This window comes from Podarcis cretensis (genome assembly GCF_951804945.1).
Source record: "Podarcis cretensis genome assembly, chromosome: 8".
Lineage (NCBI taxonomy): Eukaryota > Metazoa > Chordata > Lepidosauria > Squamata > Lacertidae > Podarcis > Podarcis cretensis.
In genome coordinates, this window is record NC_137177.1 from 8,373,876 (window position 1) to 8,391,231 (window position 17,356).

General features: G+C 49.4%; 1 protein-coding gene across 2 annotated transcripts in view; it reads right to left on the reverse strand.

Annotated features, from left to right (window-relative positions):
- The window catches only part of PRKD2 (protein kinase D2), a 53,110-nt gene extending 37,558 nt beyond the window's left edge, over nucleotides 1-15,552 (reverse strand). The window contains exon 1 of one of the 2 annotated variants that reach the window (XM_079985357.1): nucleotides 15,084-15,552. In XM_079985357.1, the coding sequence (XP_079841483.1) occupies nucleotides 15,084-15,323 (240 nt within the window). In that variant the 5' untranslated portion in view covers nucleotides 15,324-15,552. Of the gene's footprint in view, nucleotides 1-11,887; nucleotides 12,050-15,083 lie in introns of those variants that run through there. The other variant, XM_079985358.1, reaches the window with a different exon arrangement.
- Between the last annotated feature and the right edge of the window lie 1,804 nt (nucleotides 15,553-17,356).

Here is a 17,356-nt window from a genome sequence, read left to right on the forward strand (position 1 = left end):
CGCTGTGGGTTAAACCACAGAGCCTAGGACTTGCCAATCAGAAGGTCGGCGGTTCGAATCCCCGTGACGGGGTGAGCTCCCGTTCCTCTGTCCCCGCTACTGCCAACCTAGCAGTTTAAAAGCACGTCAAAGTGCAAGTAGATAAGTAGGTACCGCTCCGGCGGGAAGGTAAACGGCGTTTCCGTGCACTGCTCTGGTTCGCTAGAAGCGGCTTTGTCATGCTGGCCACATGACCTGGAAGCTGTACACCGGCTCCCTCGGCCAATAAAGCGAGATTAGTGCCACACCCCTAGAGTCGGTCACGACTAGACCTAATGGTCAGGGGTCCCTTTACCTTTACCTTTACCTTTACCTTTAGGAAACATGGAGAAAGAAAATGCCCACCCCCCTAAATTGGCTGGTACACCCCTCCCAGTTCTCTTATATGCGGATGACGCAGTTCTAATTTCCTTCTCCCGTGCAGGCATAAGAAAACTTCTAAGATCTCCCAATGTTTATTGTACAGTGGTACCTCAGGTTACAGATGCTTCAGGTTATATACACTTCAGATTACAGATTCCGCTAACCCAGAAATAGTCCCTCAGATTAAGAACTTTGCTTCAGGATGAGAACCGAAATTGCGCAGCAGCGGCGCGGCAGCAGCAACAGGAGGCCCCATTAGCTAAAGTGGTGCTTCAGGTTAAGAACAGACCTCCAGAACGAATTAAGTTCTTAACCCAAGGTGCCACTGTAATGCTGAACAATTAATAATTAACCCTCTCTCTTTCTGGGGTAGGGGGTGATGCTCCTGGCACTCGCTTCAAAAATCCAAATATAGCCATATTTCCTAAAAAGATTGCTGCTCTCCTGGAGTAATTCGTTGTCAGAGGTGAGGAATATATACACATGCACGCATGCATATATTCAGGCACCAAGAAAACGTTTCAGATGTGGCTCATCTCAAACGGAGGAGTCCAGGCTGTCAGACAGCAGCAGACAAACACCTGTCTTGCAAAGATGGATGGCGTGTGTGTGGTTTTTTTTTAAGGGAAGGCAGCCGAGGAGAAGAGACGTTTTGCGCAAGCTCAGGGAAGGAGCAACGTTCAGCCTTTCAAGCTTTCTGGTTGTAGTGAGACGCTATGCAAATCCTGGCAGCTATTTTCAACTCTCAAAGGTACCCCATCTGAAACGCTTTGTTCGTTTCAGTTGACCTCTGAACTCCTCCTTCCTTCCTCCTTAAAGCCGAGAGATCTTTATGATTTCATCGCAAGCGAGAGGAACTGGCTCCTCTCCATGCTCCCTCCCCCCCCCCACCATTTTTTTTTTTTAAATTCATGTGCATAAGAACGACCCTTATCCTGGGGAGCCTATGGAATTCACTGCCACAAGATTTTCACTTCGGATCCTCTGAAACAGTGCAAGTGAGACTCAGGGTGGTTCAGTGGTTAGAGGGTTCAAATCCCCACTTGGCCATGAAGATCGATGGGTGACCAACATCCCTCTCAGCCTACTTCTCAGAGTCGTTGTGAGGGTTAAATGAGGAGTGGCAGAACCATTTTGAGCTACTTGAAGAAAAGGCAGGATAGAAATGCAATAAACAAGTAAGCAAACAAGCCATGTCTTGTGCCGGGGAAACTGTGGAATCCACTGCTGCAAGATCTTTACTTTTCAAAAATCCAGTTCCTCTAAAACAGGGAGTCCTTAGAGCCCAGAGCATTTTGGGGAAAGCCACAGGGAAATTGCACTGGTATGGCACTCATTAGAGGCGCACCAACAAAAGGGTTAAAACTTAAAAACCCACCACCAGAAATTGCAGTTGTGAATGCAGAAAGAACCACGGGGTCCACTCTCAGTTGTGTGATCTCCGGCTTTTGCCGGTCTGTTGTGAACTACAACTCCCATCACCCACCACAGACTAAAACTCCCAATTGCGCTGGCTGAGGCTGATGGGGAGTTGTAGTCCAAGGCGCCTGGAGGGTCCCATGCTGCCTTAGACAGACTGACTACAGAATTCAGTATGTCTTGCTTCCACACTAAGCCAGCCCCGCCATTAGACAGAGCGAGGCAATTGCCTCAGGCGGCCGCTTTGGCGTGGGGGTCATTAAAAGAGCAGCAAATACTTAGGTATAGGTAAAGGACCTCTGACAATTAAGTCCAGTCACAGACGACTCTGGGGTTGCAGCGCTCATCTCGCTTTAAAGGCCGAGGCAGCCAATGTTCTGTCCACAGACAGTTTTTCCAGGTCATGTGGCCAGCATGACTAAGCCGCTTCTGGAGAACAAGAGCGGCGCACGGAAACGCCGTTTACCTTCCTGCCGGAGCAGTACCTATTTATCTACTTACACAGGTGTGCTTTCAAACTGCTAGGTTGGCAGGAGCAGGGACCGAGCAATGGGAGCTCACCCCGTCGTGGGGATTCGAACCGCCAACCTTTCAACCGGCAAGCCCAAGCGACACAGATAAACACACTTAAGACCGCATTGTAAAAATTGCATGGGGGGGGGGGGAGAAACTCTCCCAGAAGTCAGTTTCCAAGCCATAAGCCAAGAGGATGTACGTGCTCCTCAAAGGCTCCCGGGTTGGCACACACCCGCCATTATTTGATCTGTTGGAGTGTTGAGCAGCATTGATCCTCCATCCCCAATAATAATAATAATAATAATAATAATAATAATAATAATAATAATCAATGCATATAGGCAGTCGGAGGGTGGAGTAAGGGAACACAATAATCCCCCAGTACAGCTTGCACTGTTTGTTACAGGAAATAGGGGTTGGTAGGGGCATCTCAGAAAAAACACTCTTTGCCCAGAAAGCAAATCCCACCTCTCCCTGACAAAGCAGGCACAAGATAATTTAATTTACTAAGAGTATTGTTGGCACAGAAATGGAAACAAGAAGAATTACCGACGAAAGGAGAATGTACAGATGAAATTAATGGACTATGCAGAATTAGGTAAGATGACAGGAAGGATTCGAAACCTGCGGGACCAGAGATTCTCAGAGGACTGGAATACAAAATATGCGAACTATTTGAAAAGCAACTGTAATCAACAGACGACGCTAGCAGGACTGCAAGAAGTTTTGTAAGGAGGAATATAGGAAATATTGTAAGGAAGGCTGTGATGAGAGAGTCAATAGATAAGATAATTAAAAGCAATAGTGAAACTAAGAAATGTAATTGAAGTGAAAAAATTGGAAAATTTTCAGATGTGGTTGATGGAAGTCCAAAAAAAACTGTGTAAGATGTGACCTATGTTGAATGACTGTTGAAAATGATATATTAAAAAATGAATATAATAATAATGATAATGATAATGATAATTTGATTTACTACTATTACTATTAACATCTTGCCCTTTTCCCAGTCACTCAAGGCGGCTTACGCAAATTAAAACACAGATAAAATGCAAAAAAAAGCTAAAAACACATGAAAGATAATAGTTTAAAAATCTAGTTGTATTAAAACATTATTATTATTATTATCATTATTATTAACATCAGCCTGCTGGGATAGCTCAGTTGGTAGAGCATGAGATTCTTAATCTCAGGATCGTGGGTCTGAGACCCACATTGGGCAAAAATGTCCCTGCACTGAAGCGGGCTGGACTAGATGACCCCCGTGGTTTATTAAATTTGTACACCACCCTCATCCAACGATCACAGGGAGGTTCACAACAAAACATAAGGGGATGCGTGAGGCGGCGCCATGATTTCACTGACATGAAGGAAACACTAATATATTCCATTATGCAAATGAATTCAAAGCTGTTCCACGACTGATCAGCTAGAAGGGACATAATGATTTAGAATTCAAATAACTGAGCCTTAGCATCAAATCGAGCTCAAATACTTCTAAATATGCAAGCCTGGAATGATTTCTAAAATAATGCAGAACAAGACAGCAATACAAAACACTCATTGCCTCTTGTTGCTTAAAATGCCCCCTATATATATTTTTCTCTCTCTCTCTTTTGTCTAATCCTTTCTAAAACTGCAATTTAAAAAATAGTTACCGGGAAAAAACCCTTATAAAAGATAACTTCCAATTTTAAGGAATGTGATTCTGAAAGAAAACTACATGCATATGAATGAATTTAGTGATGAGCAGGCATTTAAATTAAGCTAATTATTTTTAGCCTTTCAAATTAATCACAATTTAATGTGCCCTGGGTGCGGGAAATGGGGCCCCTGGATGCTGTCTCCAAAAAAACACAAGGCTTCCCACAGAGTTATATATATTGAAAATCTAATCCTCAACCTACCACAGCGGCATAATCCTCATCAGACTGAGAAGGGATGAAGCAAAACAAATATACTAAAATTCAGATACTGGTCTCATTATGCCACTAGGAATGGAAGTTCCTCAAGATACATAATCTAATCGGCCTATTTCGCGGTCACCACAACAGAGTGTCTAGGGCCAAGCGTCCTCAACCTGCGGCCCTCCAGATGTTTTGGCCTACAGCTCCCATGATTCCTAGCTAACAGGACCAGTGGTCAGGAATGATGGGAATTGTAGTCCAAAACATCTGGAGGGCCGAAGGTTGGGGATGCCTGGCCTAGGCGCTGTTGGGTTGTTGCATTTTTGCAATGGAATTTATTATGAATATTTCTACACCGCTGTGTATTTTAAAGAACAAATCTCAAAGCGATTCTCAACACATTCAAACCATCCGGAACAAAACGAATCCAAGCTTCGAGGGAAATATTTCAGATTCTTCTCTAAGTGACACACCTGGCCATGGGTAGGCCATGGGTAGGCAGGATCCGGCCCAATCTCCTTCTAAATCTGACCCACGGACAGTCCGGGAATCAGCATGTTTTTACATGAGTAGAATGTGTGCTTTTTATTTAAAATGCATCTCTGGGTTTTTTGTGGGGCATAGGAATTCGTTCTTTCCCCCTAAAAAATATAGTCCGCCCCCCCCCACAAGGTCTGAGGGACAGTGGACCGGCCCCCTGCTGAAAAAGGTTGCTGACCCCTGCACTTGGCTTTCCCCAGTCGCCAGTCCGGCAACCAGAGATCTTGGTGTGGTCGCAATGGGACCTGTGCTAGCCCCAAAATTCACCTGGCTGATGTCTAGCCCCGTACAGGGGCACCCTACCACCAAACAGGGACGCGGGTGGCGCTGTGGGTTAAACCACAGAGCATAGGGCTGGCCGATCAGAGGGTCGGCGGTTCAAATCCCCGCGACGGGGTGAGCTCCCTTTGTTCGGTCCCTGCTCCTGCCCACCTAGCAGTTTGAAAGCACGTCAGAGTGCAAGTAGATAAATAGGTACCGCCCCGGCGAGAAGGTAAACGCAGTGGCATAGCGTGGGTTGTCAGCACCCGGGGCAAGGCAAGTAATTTGCGCCCCCTAACCTGTGGATTTGCGCCCCCTAACCCTAACCCCCAGATGTTGCGCCCGGTGCGGCCGGCCCCCCCTGCACCCCCCACGCTACGCCACTGGGTAAACGGCATTTCCGTGTGCTGCTCTGGTTCTCCAGAAGCGGCTTAGTCATGCTGGCCACATGACCCAGATGCTGTACGCCGGCTCCTTCGGCCTTTAAAGCGAGATGAGCGCCGCAACCCCAGAGTCGGCCACGACTGGACCTAATGGTCAGGGGTCCCTTTACCACCAAACACCGGGCAAGAGGGACAGGCAGGAGGGCGTAGCTGCTGCAAGGAGAGCGCTGAGACGGGCTTTCCCACCCAGCTCTCCAGCTGTGGGTCGTGTGCCCAGGTTGCAGGGCAAAGGATGCCCAGCCGCGAGTTGGGCACAACATCTGTACAAAGCTTTGGGGTGGTGTTTAGAGTGCCTCCGGTTCTGATTCTGATCAAAGCTGCATGCAGCTTCCAGGAAATGATTGATCGAGGGGGCAGAGCGATTCCCCTATGAACAAAGGTTGCAAAGTTTGGGATTTATTTATTTTTAGTTCTCAAAAGTTGTGACAGGAAGATTCAGCGACGGGCAAAAGTGGCATTTAATCATTTCAGTATAGTCTAGTATCAAAATGTTTTTTTGTTTTTAATTTGCAAAAAATGGATCAATATCTTTCCAAAATGAGGGCAAGAACATCAAGGGATGATACCGCAAGCTCACACGTTGAGTTGTACAGATATTTAAGGTACGTATGTAATAGGCTCACGTATCGTTTTCTTATAAAGCAGTTGTGCTCTAGGTTCAAATCAAGCACAGCTATTGAAAAAGAAGTGTATCTGAAGAAGTGTGCATGCACACGAAAGCTCATACCAATAACAAACTTAGTTGGTCTCTACGGTGCTACTGGAAGGAATTTTTTTATTGAAAATGGGTGTGGCTAGATTAAAAAAAAAGATGCCCCCATGTATAAGAAGTCCCCTATTTTGGGGGACTCTGATTTAAGAAAATGGGGGGAGATGGCCCCCGTGTATAAGACACCCCCAAATTTTGGACATTATTTTTTAAGGGGAAAGCCTAGTCTTATACAGTGGTATCTCGGGTTACATATGCTTCGGGTTACAGACTCCGCTAACCCAGAAATAGTGCTTCAGGTTAAGAAGTTTGCTTCAGGATAAGAACAGAAATTGTGTTCCGGCGGCGCGGCAGCAGCAGGAGGCCCCATTAACTAAAGTGGTGCTTCAGGTTAAGAACAGTTTCAGGTTAAGAACTGACCTCCGGAAAAAATTAAGTACTTAACCTGAGGTACCACTGTACACGGAAAAATACAATATTCTGAAAGTGTGGCCCAAAGGTGGGGTGGCGAAGCTGAGAACCAGTGGTTTGGAGAGATGGTGAGGAAAAAGCAACAGGATAGAAGTTTATAAAATTATGCCTGGCATGACGAAACTGGGCAGAGGAGAGTTTTTCCTCCCTCTCTGCTAACGCTAGAAGCTGTGGGCATGCAATGAAACTGAATGCTGAAAGATTCAGGTCAGAAGTCCTTTTTCACAAGGCGCATGGTTAACCTATGGAACTCACTCACACTTGAGGCAGCGATGACCACCAATCTGGGTGGCTTCCCATTACGGGCACCTGGTTGGCCACTGTGAGAACAGGAGACTGGCTTGAACCAGCAGCTGGGTCTTCTTATTTTGCAATTCTCTTTCATGGCTGCAAAGGGTTAGACTGGGGGCGGGAGGGTGTGGGGGACTCCCTGGTCCTGAATGGGGTAACTGTGCCCCTGAAGGACCAGGTGTGCAACCTGGGAATCACAGCTGTCCATGGAGGCACAGGTCAATTCTGTGTCCAGGGCGGCTGTCTGCCAACTCCATCTGGTACGCAGGCTGAGACCCTCCCTGCCCACAGACTGTCTCACCAGAGTGGTGCATGGTCTAGTTATCTCCCGCTTGGACTACTGCAATGCGCTCTACGTGGGGCTACCTTTGAAGGTGACCCGGAAACTACAACTAATCCAGAATGCGGCAGCTAGACTGGGGACTGGGAGTGGCCGCCGGGACCATATAACACCAGTCCTGAGAGATGTGCATTGGCTCCCAGTACATTTCCGAGCACAATTCAAAGTGTTGGTGCTGACCTTTAAAGCCCTATACAGCCTCGGTCCAGTATACCTGAAGGAGCGTCTCCACCTCCATCGTTCAGCCCAGACAATGAGGTCCAGCTCCGAGGGCCTTCTGGCGGTTCCCTCCCTGCGAGAAGCCAAGTTACAGGGAACCAGGCAGAGGGCCTTCTCGGTAGTGGCGCCCTCCCTGTGGAATGCCTTCCCACCAGATGTCAAAGAGAGAAAAAACTACCAGATTTTTAGAAGACATCTGAAGGCAGCCCTATTTAGGGAAGCTTTTAATGTTTAATAGGTTCTTTTATTTTAATATTCCATTGGAAGCCGTCGAGAGTGGCTGGAGAAACCCAGCCAGATGGGCAGGGTATAAATAATAGATTATTATTATTATTATATTATATTATTATTATTCAGGTCCTGCAAGGGGTCAGATTACATGGCCTTTGGGTACCCCTTCCAGCTCAACAACTCTAAGATTCTATGCCTTTATGAAACTCTGCATGAGCTCGTCTACCCAGTATGCTCAGGTATAGCAGGGGCAGGGAAACTCCACCCCGGGCTTTCCCAGGTGAGGGGGACGGACTGGGAGGAAGCGGCTCTCGAATCCGCCACCCTGGAGCACCTGGGCCCAGCGAGGCAGCAGTTAAGGGCCTGAGTCACGCACTTCCCTCCTGAACCTCCTCTCCCGGCAGCCCAAAGTGTTCCTGGCGGGCAGGAAACAGCCTCAATAATAGCAGGCAATAAAGGCAGCCAAGCCAGGCCAGGGTGAGCCCAAGAGAAAGAGCTGCCTGTTTGTGAGTCACGCAAGAGGGAACAGCCCTCTATTCAGAGCGAGAGCCAAGATGGAGTGGGACAAGGCGGCCCCAGGTGCGAGGAGGGCGAGGAGGAGGAGGAGGAGGAGGAGGAAGAAAAAACGCCAAGGCCTTCCCCGCATCGAAGCAACAGGTACCCAGAGCCAGGGGACAATATTATTCCTGCACCGCCCACCCCCAAAATTAAAAATACCCTGCATTATTGTTGACAGAGCAATGCAAAGGAACGGAAACAGAGGGAGAGACAGAGGTAGGTCTCTGCCCCAAGGAGTTCACACGCACTATTATTTCAGCAACTATTTCTCTACAGAAGAAAACACTCTAATAAGTCAATTCTGGTCATTCCCGTCCTCAGTCCAAGCTGAAATTCTAGAAAGACGAGAAACATTAGGAAACAGACTGGCTGTGAAAAACGCATATTATTTCAGCCTTGATGGCAGAAAGTGAGGAGGAATTAAAGAACCTTTTAATGAGGGTGAAAGAGGAGAGCGCAAAATATGGTCTGAAGCTCAACATAAAAAAAGCGAACATCATGGCCACTGGTCCCATCACCTCCTGGCAAATAGAAGGGGAAGAAATGGAGGCAGTGGAAGATTTTACTTTCTTGGGCTCCATGATCATTGCAGACGGTGACAGCAGTCACGAAATTAAAAGACGCCTGCTTCTTGGGAGAAAAGCAATGACAAACCTAGACAGCATCTTAAAAAGCAGAGACATCACCTTGCCAACAAAGGTCCGTATAGTTAAAGCTATGGTTTCTCCAGGAGTGATGTATGGAAGTGAGAGCTGGACCATAAAGAAGGCTGATCGCCGAAGAATTGATGCTTTTGAATTCTGGTGCTGGAGGAGACTCTTGAGAGTCCCATGGACTGCAAGAAGATCAAACCTGTCCATTCTTAAGGAAATCAGCCCTGAGTGCTCACTGGAAGGACAGATCCTGAAGCTGAGTATCCAATACTTTGGCCACCTCATGAGAAGAGAAGACTCCCTGGAAAAGACCCTGATGCTGGGAAAGATGGAGGGCACAAGGAGAAGGGGACGACAGAGAACGAGATGGTGGGACAGTGTTCTTGAAGCTACCAGCATGAGTGTGACCAAACTGCGGGAGGCAGTGGAAGACAGGAGTGCCTGGAGTGCTCTGGTCCATGGGTCACGAAGAGTCGGACACGACTAAACGACTAAACAACAACAACAACAACAAAGGGATGGAGACGTCCTGTTGTCATAGGGGTGCCGTATCCCAAAATAAATGAAGGGCAAGGGAACAGGAACATTGCCTCGGTGGGTGAAACTAAGGCGGCACCCACAGCATACAGTTATAAAGCACCCGGCTTCTCCCCCCAAAAAATCATAGAATTGTTGAGTTGGATGGGACCCCACGGGTCATCTGGTCCAACCTGCTGCAAGGCAGCAATCTCAGGAATCCTGGGAATTATAGTTCTGCGAGAGAACTGTTGTTGGCCAGCAGAGAAGACAGTGGAGGAGAAGAAAGGCGCAAAAGGGTCACAGCTACAGCACACATTTAAAGCTCCCCCCCCCAAAAAAAAACCCCAATCCTGGGAATTGTAGTTTCTTAAGGGCACTGGAGATTGTAGTTCTGGGATGGGTGAGCTACAGTTCCCAGGACTAAGGGGAGACTACATGCTTTGAAACATGGGGTGTGGGTGTGCTCTGCAGGTCCACAGCGCCAGGAATTCTTGCTCCCAAGACAACACCTGGAATTCAGAGATAGACTGCCTCCCAACATGGAGGTTCAACGCGTAGCCAAGCTGTCAGCGTTAAAAGCAGCGAGACCGCTGTGGGCAGACGCCATCTCCCTTTGATTTTAAACACTTCCCAAAGCCCCTCGCTATTTCCGCAAAGCCTAGCCCTCCAAAATTCTGCACATGCTCAAAAGCACCATCTTCTGTGTTGCCGCTTTGCTTGCTTCAAAGCAAGGATCAGCAATGAAAAACAGAGGACTGGCTTTTGCCCGGGTGAACCTGCCCTGGCGTTAAGATGAGCTTCTAAAGCCCTCCTTCCTGCCCCGTCTCCGCTGGAGATATGACTGACAGGTCTGGTGACAGGGCCTTTTTGGGGGTGGCTCACATTTACAGAATGCCTTGCCTCCCTGAAATAGAAATTGCAGAGATGGACCACGCAGAGAATGAACTAAGGAAAAAGTTTAGTTGTCTGCAGGACTTTAGACGAGCCCAGAATGTGGCAGCGGAGACAGGATCCAGCTTCCCAAGAACCTCAGCCTCAATTCAAGCCAACAAGAAGCAGGTTTCTAGTCCTCACGGAAAGCTGATAGACATTGCAAAAGCCGGGAAGGCGGTTGAGCAAGTTTTAGTAGTAGCAGAAGGTGCCTTCTGCTCTCCCCATGACAACTACAATCAGAATGAATGAGCGAGAAAAAGGGAAGTTAACATGCAAAATAGAAAAGATTATGCAAATTGACTTTCAATCTGCATAACCCAGAGTTCAGATTGCCTAAGGGCGGAACTTTGATATTATTGATTCGAGATGGATTTTTTTTTAAGCCCAGTGTTAGGGAATGAAGTTTACGGAATAGTTTGGAGCAAAAAGACCAGAATGGACATTAAGAACGTAGAAGAGCTTGCAGGGCCCAAGCAAATCTCCACTCCCTCTAGTTTCTAGAAACTGGTGCGGGGAGTTCCACAGTTTATCAGCTGCAAATCTGCAGTTTGGGATGGCAGAGGGGTCCGTGTGACTCGGAGAAGGAGGCTTGCCTGTTTCTTAATACCCGGCTTGACTTAACTCTCCCTGGCAAGGATGTTTCCAAGTTTCCTAAAGGATGTGGACGAGGGACGCTCCCATCCTGGAGACATCCCAAAGATTATCGCTCGGCCTCTCGGAACCAGGGACACTTCCCTTTCCTGCTCAGAGGGGAGAGAGGCAGCCAGCGTCTTGGCTGCTGTTTCCGCTCCTTTGCTGAAACATAAAATACTTGTATATATAGCACGAGGGGCCCTGGACCGGCTGGGAGAGGAGGGGGAAAAGTCCAGGCAATGCAGTGGCCGGCGGTGGCGCGATCACCCATCTCTCAGCCACAGATGCGGCACGTGGCCTTTGGAGAAACCGCTATTCTCGGTATGAGTCTCACGCCCCCTTCGCTTTGGGAACGATAGCACGCCTGACCCTATCTTGCAAGACCGTTGCAAAGATTATCGAGATCGTTTATGCAAAGCGCGACTCAAAAAGAGCTATGTAAATATTAGGGCTGCGACGAAAAGGAACTGCGACAGAATGTTACAGTGCTGAGTTACTGCAGGATTCCAGTGACTCCATTGCTTGCTCCCTTCCTCTCAGTTTGAGGTGTTGTCTCTCTTTTGGGTGGTTCCCCCCGCAAGATAAAGATTGCTCAAACCCCAGGGGTTCCCCCAAATTTGCAGGTGTCAGCCTCGTACGAATGGAACAGTGGTGCTCTTTCGGCCTAGGAAACTAGTGGTTCCTCCCCCCTGAAGATTAGAAATTTGTATTTTACATTTATTTATGTAATGGGTTTGCCAGGATTCCCCACACAGCTCAGAACTAACTTCCGCCTCATCCAGCCTTGAGAGCATGCAAAACAAGAGTGTCTCTGAGCATGCATTAAGGTCCCTCTCACCTACCTCAGAGAGACCTATCACCAATCTCTGCCTGTCTGAATTTTGAAAGAGGGTCTGTCAGGCGTGGCCTTAAGCCCCAGCACCTCTCATTTTAAAAACTGGGCTAGATTCTGGCCACATGCATTTAAAGCACTGCGATGCCAGTTTAAACAGTTTGCCCCAAAGGATCCTGGGAGGTGTAGTTTGTTAAAGGAGCTGAAATGGGTCAGGAGTTCGCAGAGCTACAATTCGCAGAGCGGTCTATTGATAATTCCCTCTGCTCAGGTAATTCTGAAGACTGCAGCTCTGTGAATATGGGTGATCTAACAACTCTCAGCACCCTTAAACTACAACTCCCAGGATTCTTTGGGAGAAGCCAGGGCTGTTTAAATTGGTATATCAGGGTGCTTTAAATGTATGGACCGCCTCTCCTGGTATGTCCCACGGAGGACCTTACGGTCTTCAAACAAAAACATCTTGGAGGTCCTGGACCACAGGGAGGTTAGGCTGGCCTCAACCAGAGCCAGGGCTTTTTCGGCCGTGGCCCCGATCTGGTGGAACACTCTGTCACAAGAGACCAGGGCCCTGCGGGACTTGACATCTTTCCGCAGGGCCTGCAAGACAGAGCTGTTCCACCAGGCCTTTGGCCAAGGCGCAGTCTGACCCGCCTCCTTCGGTAATCCTCATAGAACTGTAGCCCAATGGTTGCCATTAATTTGATTCTGAATTGATTTTAGAATGAAGTGTTACTTTATTGTTGTTAGCCGCTCTGAGCCCGGCTTCGGCTGGGGAGGGCGGGATATAAATAAAATTTTATTATATTATTATTATTATTATTATTTTACTCGGCCTGCCCTTGCCAAACAGCTGATCGACAGACATTAGTACACGAGGCAGGGGGAAACCGGTGACCCCCCCCCCCAGTCATGGCCGGTCATGATGGGAGCCCAATGCCACCTGCGAGGCCACAGGCTTGTTTTCTCCTGCTCTGGAGGGTAGGACTTGAACCCATGGCTTCACGTTACAAGAAAGGAGATTCCGACTCAACATCAGGAAGAACTTTCTGACAGTAAGAGCTGTTTGACAGTGGAAAAGTCTCCCTCGGGAAGGTTGTGGATTTCCTTGGAAGTTTCTAAGCAGATGTTGGACGGCCATCTGTCATGGCTGCTTTAGCCCATATTCCTGCATCGCAGGACCCCTCAGGGTCCCTTGCAACTCTACGGTTCTATGATTCTAATGCCAACAGTTGTTCCCAAAAGACCTTTGCGGGGACAGATAAAGTGTGTCTGTGGCACAAGGCCTCCAACGTCGTACACATACAAACAGCAGTGTTTACCTACAGATAAACACACAGCTGGATATGAACCGTACACAAACAGCCTCCAATATACAAAAGGGCTGGGCAGGCCCACGACACACACAATAAAACGCACACACAAATCACCACACCGCAGTTGCCGTGTGAGTAATGAAATCACAGCACCCACACTGAAGCCACACTTCAGATGCGAGGCTCCCTTTTTATTCATCTTACGCAGCACATCTGCCTTTGCAGAGTAAATGCACTTTTTAAAAAAGAAACACCTCCCCAAGGTCGCTGCCCCAAGGAGCCTGCAATTTATTTTGCCGCTAAAGAATACGAAAGAGAGGGAAGACACGAAGCATGACCGGAAGGGTCACAGCCGCAACGCATAAAGCGCATGGCTTACCCCAGGGAACCCTGGAAACTGTAGTTTGCTGGAATTGCAGAGCTACGGTTCCCAGGATTCTTGCGGAGGCCATGCAGTTTCAGTGTGTCTCTGGTGGTGGGTTGGGAAGGGCAGCAGAAATGGTGCCCCCCCCCATACAAGCTCCACCTTGGCACTTTATAGCTTCTGCCCGCCCCGGCGCCCTGCAGCCAGGCTGGCACTTTGCCAGCTGGACCAAGGCACACCAATGGCTTCTAAGGCTGTGCTCTGAATGGAAATGAAAGGGAGCAGTGGCTACCGGTCAACCGGCCACTCCCTGGCCACTGGCACTCGGCTGAGCTGGCCAGAGCCCAAAGCCAGGCAGGAACCGCTCACAGACCGAGAGAGGAGGGCTGCCCCATAAGTGGCAAGGCTCCCCCCTAGTCTTCAGAAGGCGCAAAAAGAAATCTCGTGAGATTTCATCCAGTCTCACGAGACTTTGCCACTGGTTTGGTGGTGGTGATGTTCTGTGACACCTGTAACAAAGCAGGGATGGATTTACAGTGGTACCTCGGGTTAAGAACTTAATTCGTTCTGGAGGTCCGTTCTTAACCTGAAACTGTTCTTAACCTGAGGTACCACTTTAGCTAATGGGGCCTCCCGCTGCGATTTCTTTTCTCATCCTGAAGCAAAGTTCTTAAGCCGAGGTACCATTTCTGGGTTAGCGGAGCCTGTAACCCGAAGCGTCTGTAACCCGAGGTACCCCTGTATTTATTTTTTTTCAAAGTGGAGACAGCTCCCACCCAGCAAACTGGCTTCGACTAGCGCCAGGAGAATCTGCAGCGAGGGAGGGACTGCAAACAGATGCCATGGCATGTACCACGCTTCCCTTTTGATGCCAAAGTACCACGTAATTCTTACCACGCTTCAGTGCTCACCGACCGGAGAGGAATAAAAGGTCCCCACATCCTGCTCATGGCCAGCACAAAACTTCAGGAATGGAAGGCATTCGCAGCCGAAAACTGCAGTAGCTAACCTGGCGTTCTTTCAGGTTTTTTCAATATTTGTTACACTATAATAAGCAAAGCAGCCCATTATCTTACATACATGACCCAACAAGGGAGCACGTGGATAACGCGTTATCCAAAATATTGCCTTAGACCATTGCAATAGAATCATAGAATTGCTGAGTTGGAAGGGTCCACAGGGTCATCTAGTCTAAGCCCCTGAATTGCAGGAATCTCTCGCCCAACATGGGGCTAGAACCCACAACCCTGAACTCAAGCCTGCTCTACCGACTGAGCTGCGCACAGCCTTTGACCAAATACAAAACGTAAAGCAACCCAAAGCATCCACGCAGCCGCGATAGGCTCGCCTTTCCAGTTAATCCGGAGTTATTAACCCGGAGTAAAGATAAAACAACAACAAAGACACGAGTTACGCATTCACGATCCCAGCCCGCCAGGCTTTAGAGACTTCCCCCGGCGGAGGTCTCTTGCTCTCCCCCGACCATGGCGAACCCCCTGCCGCCAACCCCCCGCCGCCTTGCGCACCTTCTGATCCACGATGGAGCACGCCAGTTGCTTGACGTGGGCGAGATCGGAAGATGCGGGTAGCAGGACGAACTCGCGGGTCAGCCCGATCTGGATCTGGAAGGAGACGCCGTGGCAAGGCGAGGCGCCGGCCAGGGCGCACGACGGAGCCGGCGCCGGCTCGGGGGCTGTTGCTGCTCCCGCTGCCGGGGACATTGGGGCTGGAGAGCAGGACGAGGAGCGGCCGGGAGGAGAGGCCATCGTGGTGGCGGTGGCGTCGGGGCGGCGGTCGCCGGAGTCTCCCCGCCACCTCCCACCCCGCAAAACGGGGAGGGTCTCACATGGATGGAGGCTGGAGCGCCCGCTTGCCTGCCCGACGGTGCGCCTTCGTGCGCTTTGCGCGCGCGTCTCCAAAGGCCACCGGCGAAACCGTGCGCTCCTGATGCGCCAACAAACTTTTCTCTGCCTCTCTCGCTTTTCTTTCCCCTCGCCTTCCCCCCCCCCTCCACCCCGAGAAGGAAGTGCCTTGAGTGACAAGGCAGGGCGCCAATGGCGGGCGGCGGCGATGAAGTCACGACACCCCGCCCCGCCGCTCCGGAGTGGATCCGGAACGGCTGGAGAGGCACCGGAGAGCGCGCCGAGAGGAAGGAGACGAGATGCGGCGCTGGCAAGCGAAACGGGGGCTCAGCGCGCACTGCGGGGCAGGGAGGGGGGGTGTCCGGAAAAACCAGCCTTGGGCGCATGGGAGAAAGAGTGCCCCTGAGCGCGTGCAGAGTGCATGTCGGCCGTCTCTTAGTCAACTCATTCCGGGGGGGGGGGAGATTTGGTTTGCAGGTTAGTTTGAACCCCTGGCTCGCCTCTCTTTAAAAGGCGACTAGCTGCTGCCTTTATTTTGTCCGCCGTTTAAGAAGTTGGAGAGAAAAGATGACGGTCTCTGCCCCGCAGGTGTTGCAGATCCTTCCAGTTTGCATTGCAGTGCGCTGGTGGGAAATCGGGGCTGGAGGCAGACCCTCTTTGCTCATAGTTGGTTTCCAGGAAGATCCGGACTCCTCTCTCCAGGATTCGGGAAAGGCTGAGCGGAGTCTCTGCCCCGTAGCCATTACAAACCTCTCCAGCTGTGGCTAAGGGCGTGGAAGCCTCTTCCTGTCTTTCGACACCGTGCCAGCAGGTGTCAAACCTAATTGGGAGACGACGACAGCGGGGGTGAGGAAAATCCCAAAATTCCCTCGCTGCTGGAGACGACTCCCTGTTTTCTCCGCCGGCTACACTCATTCGATCAGCACGTCGTGCAAGAGCGCTCCCTGCTGGCAATCCCCGGCCTCCAGCCTCTCCTGTTTCGGTTCTTTATGCCAAAACCCAACCCGCGTGGGAAGGCGGGGATTAAAAAAAAAAAACCAAGGGAACCTCTGAGCCTGGACAAAGTGCTCACATTTCACCTGAGTTAACCTCACCTGGTCCCCACCCAGCGAGGAATTTCCAGGTAGATTTTCACTACGCCAATCTGCATAATGACAGAGTCTCAGAAGAAGGTAGAGGCTGCCTTAGAGAAAGAAGTCGCAGAGGTCTAGAAGCTTGCAGTTTGCAGGGGGGAAAGTATTATTATTATTATTATTACCTGACAGTACCAAACTATCAAAGGCTTTTCACCAAAGCCAGACTAAACGTCTTTCCTTCTGCAGTGCTGGATGGCAGGTTGAGAGGAGTTCCCTACCAGGACAGACTTTGCGCGTGCGCTCAAGACATCGATTCCATAAAGCATATTTTGTTGCATTGTGCAAAATACGAGCAAGCCAGGCCTGAACTGATACTACCCCTGATGGTACCTTTCCCGGGAAAATCAGAGGCTCACTGTGTCAGGTTCCTATTGGAAGACCGGACAAACGCTAGAACATTAGCAGTGGCAAAGTTTTTATCAGCAAGAACCAATGATCCCTATACTCTGAACAAAATGCTTGTTTAACCTGGAGGTAGGCTGTCTGAATTGTGTATTGCTTTGTAATGATTTGTTGAGTCTGTGGACCATAATAAAGATTGTTGTATTATTATTATTATTATTATTATAATGTACAGTGCTGCCACCAAGTTAATCAGAGGGAGAAGAAGAAGAAGAGAAGAAGAGTTTGGATTTGATATCCCGCTTTTCACTCCCCTTCAGGAGTCTCAAAGAGGCTAACAATCTCCTTTCCCTTCCTCCCCCACAACAAACACTCTGTGAGGTGAGTGAGGCTGAGAGACTTCAGAGAAGTGTGACTGGCCCAAGGTCACCCAGCAGCTGCATGTGGAGGAGCGGAGAT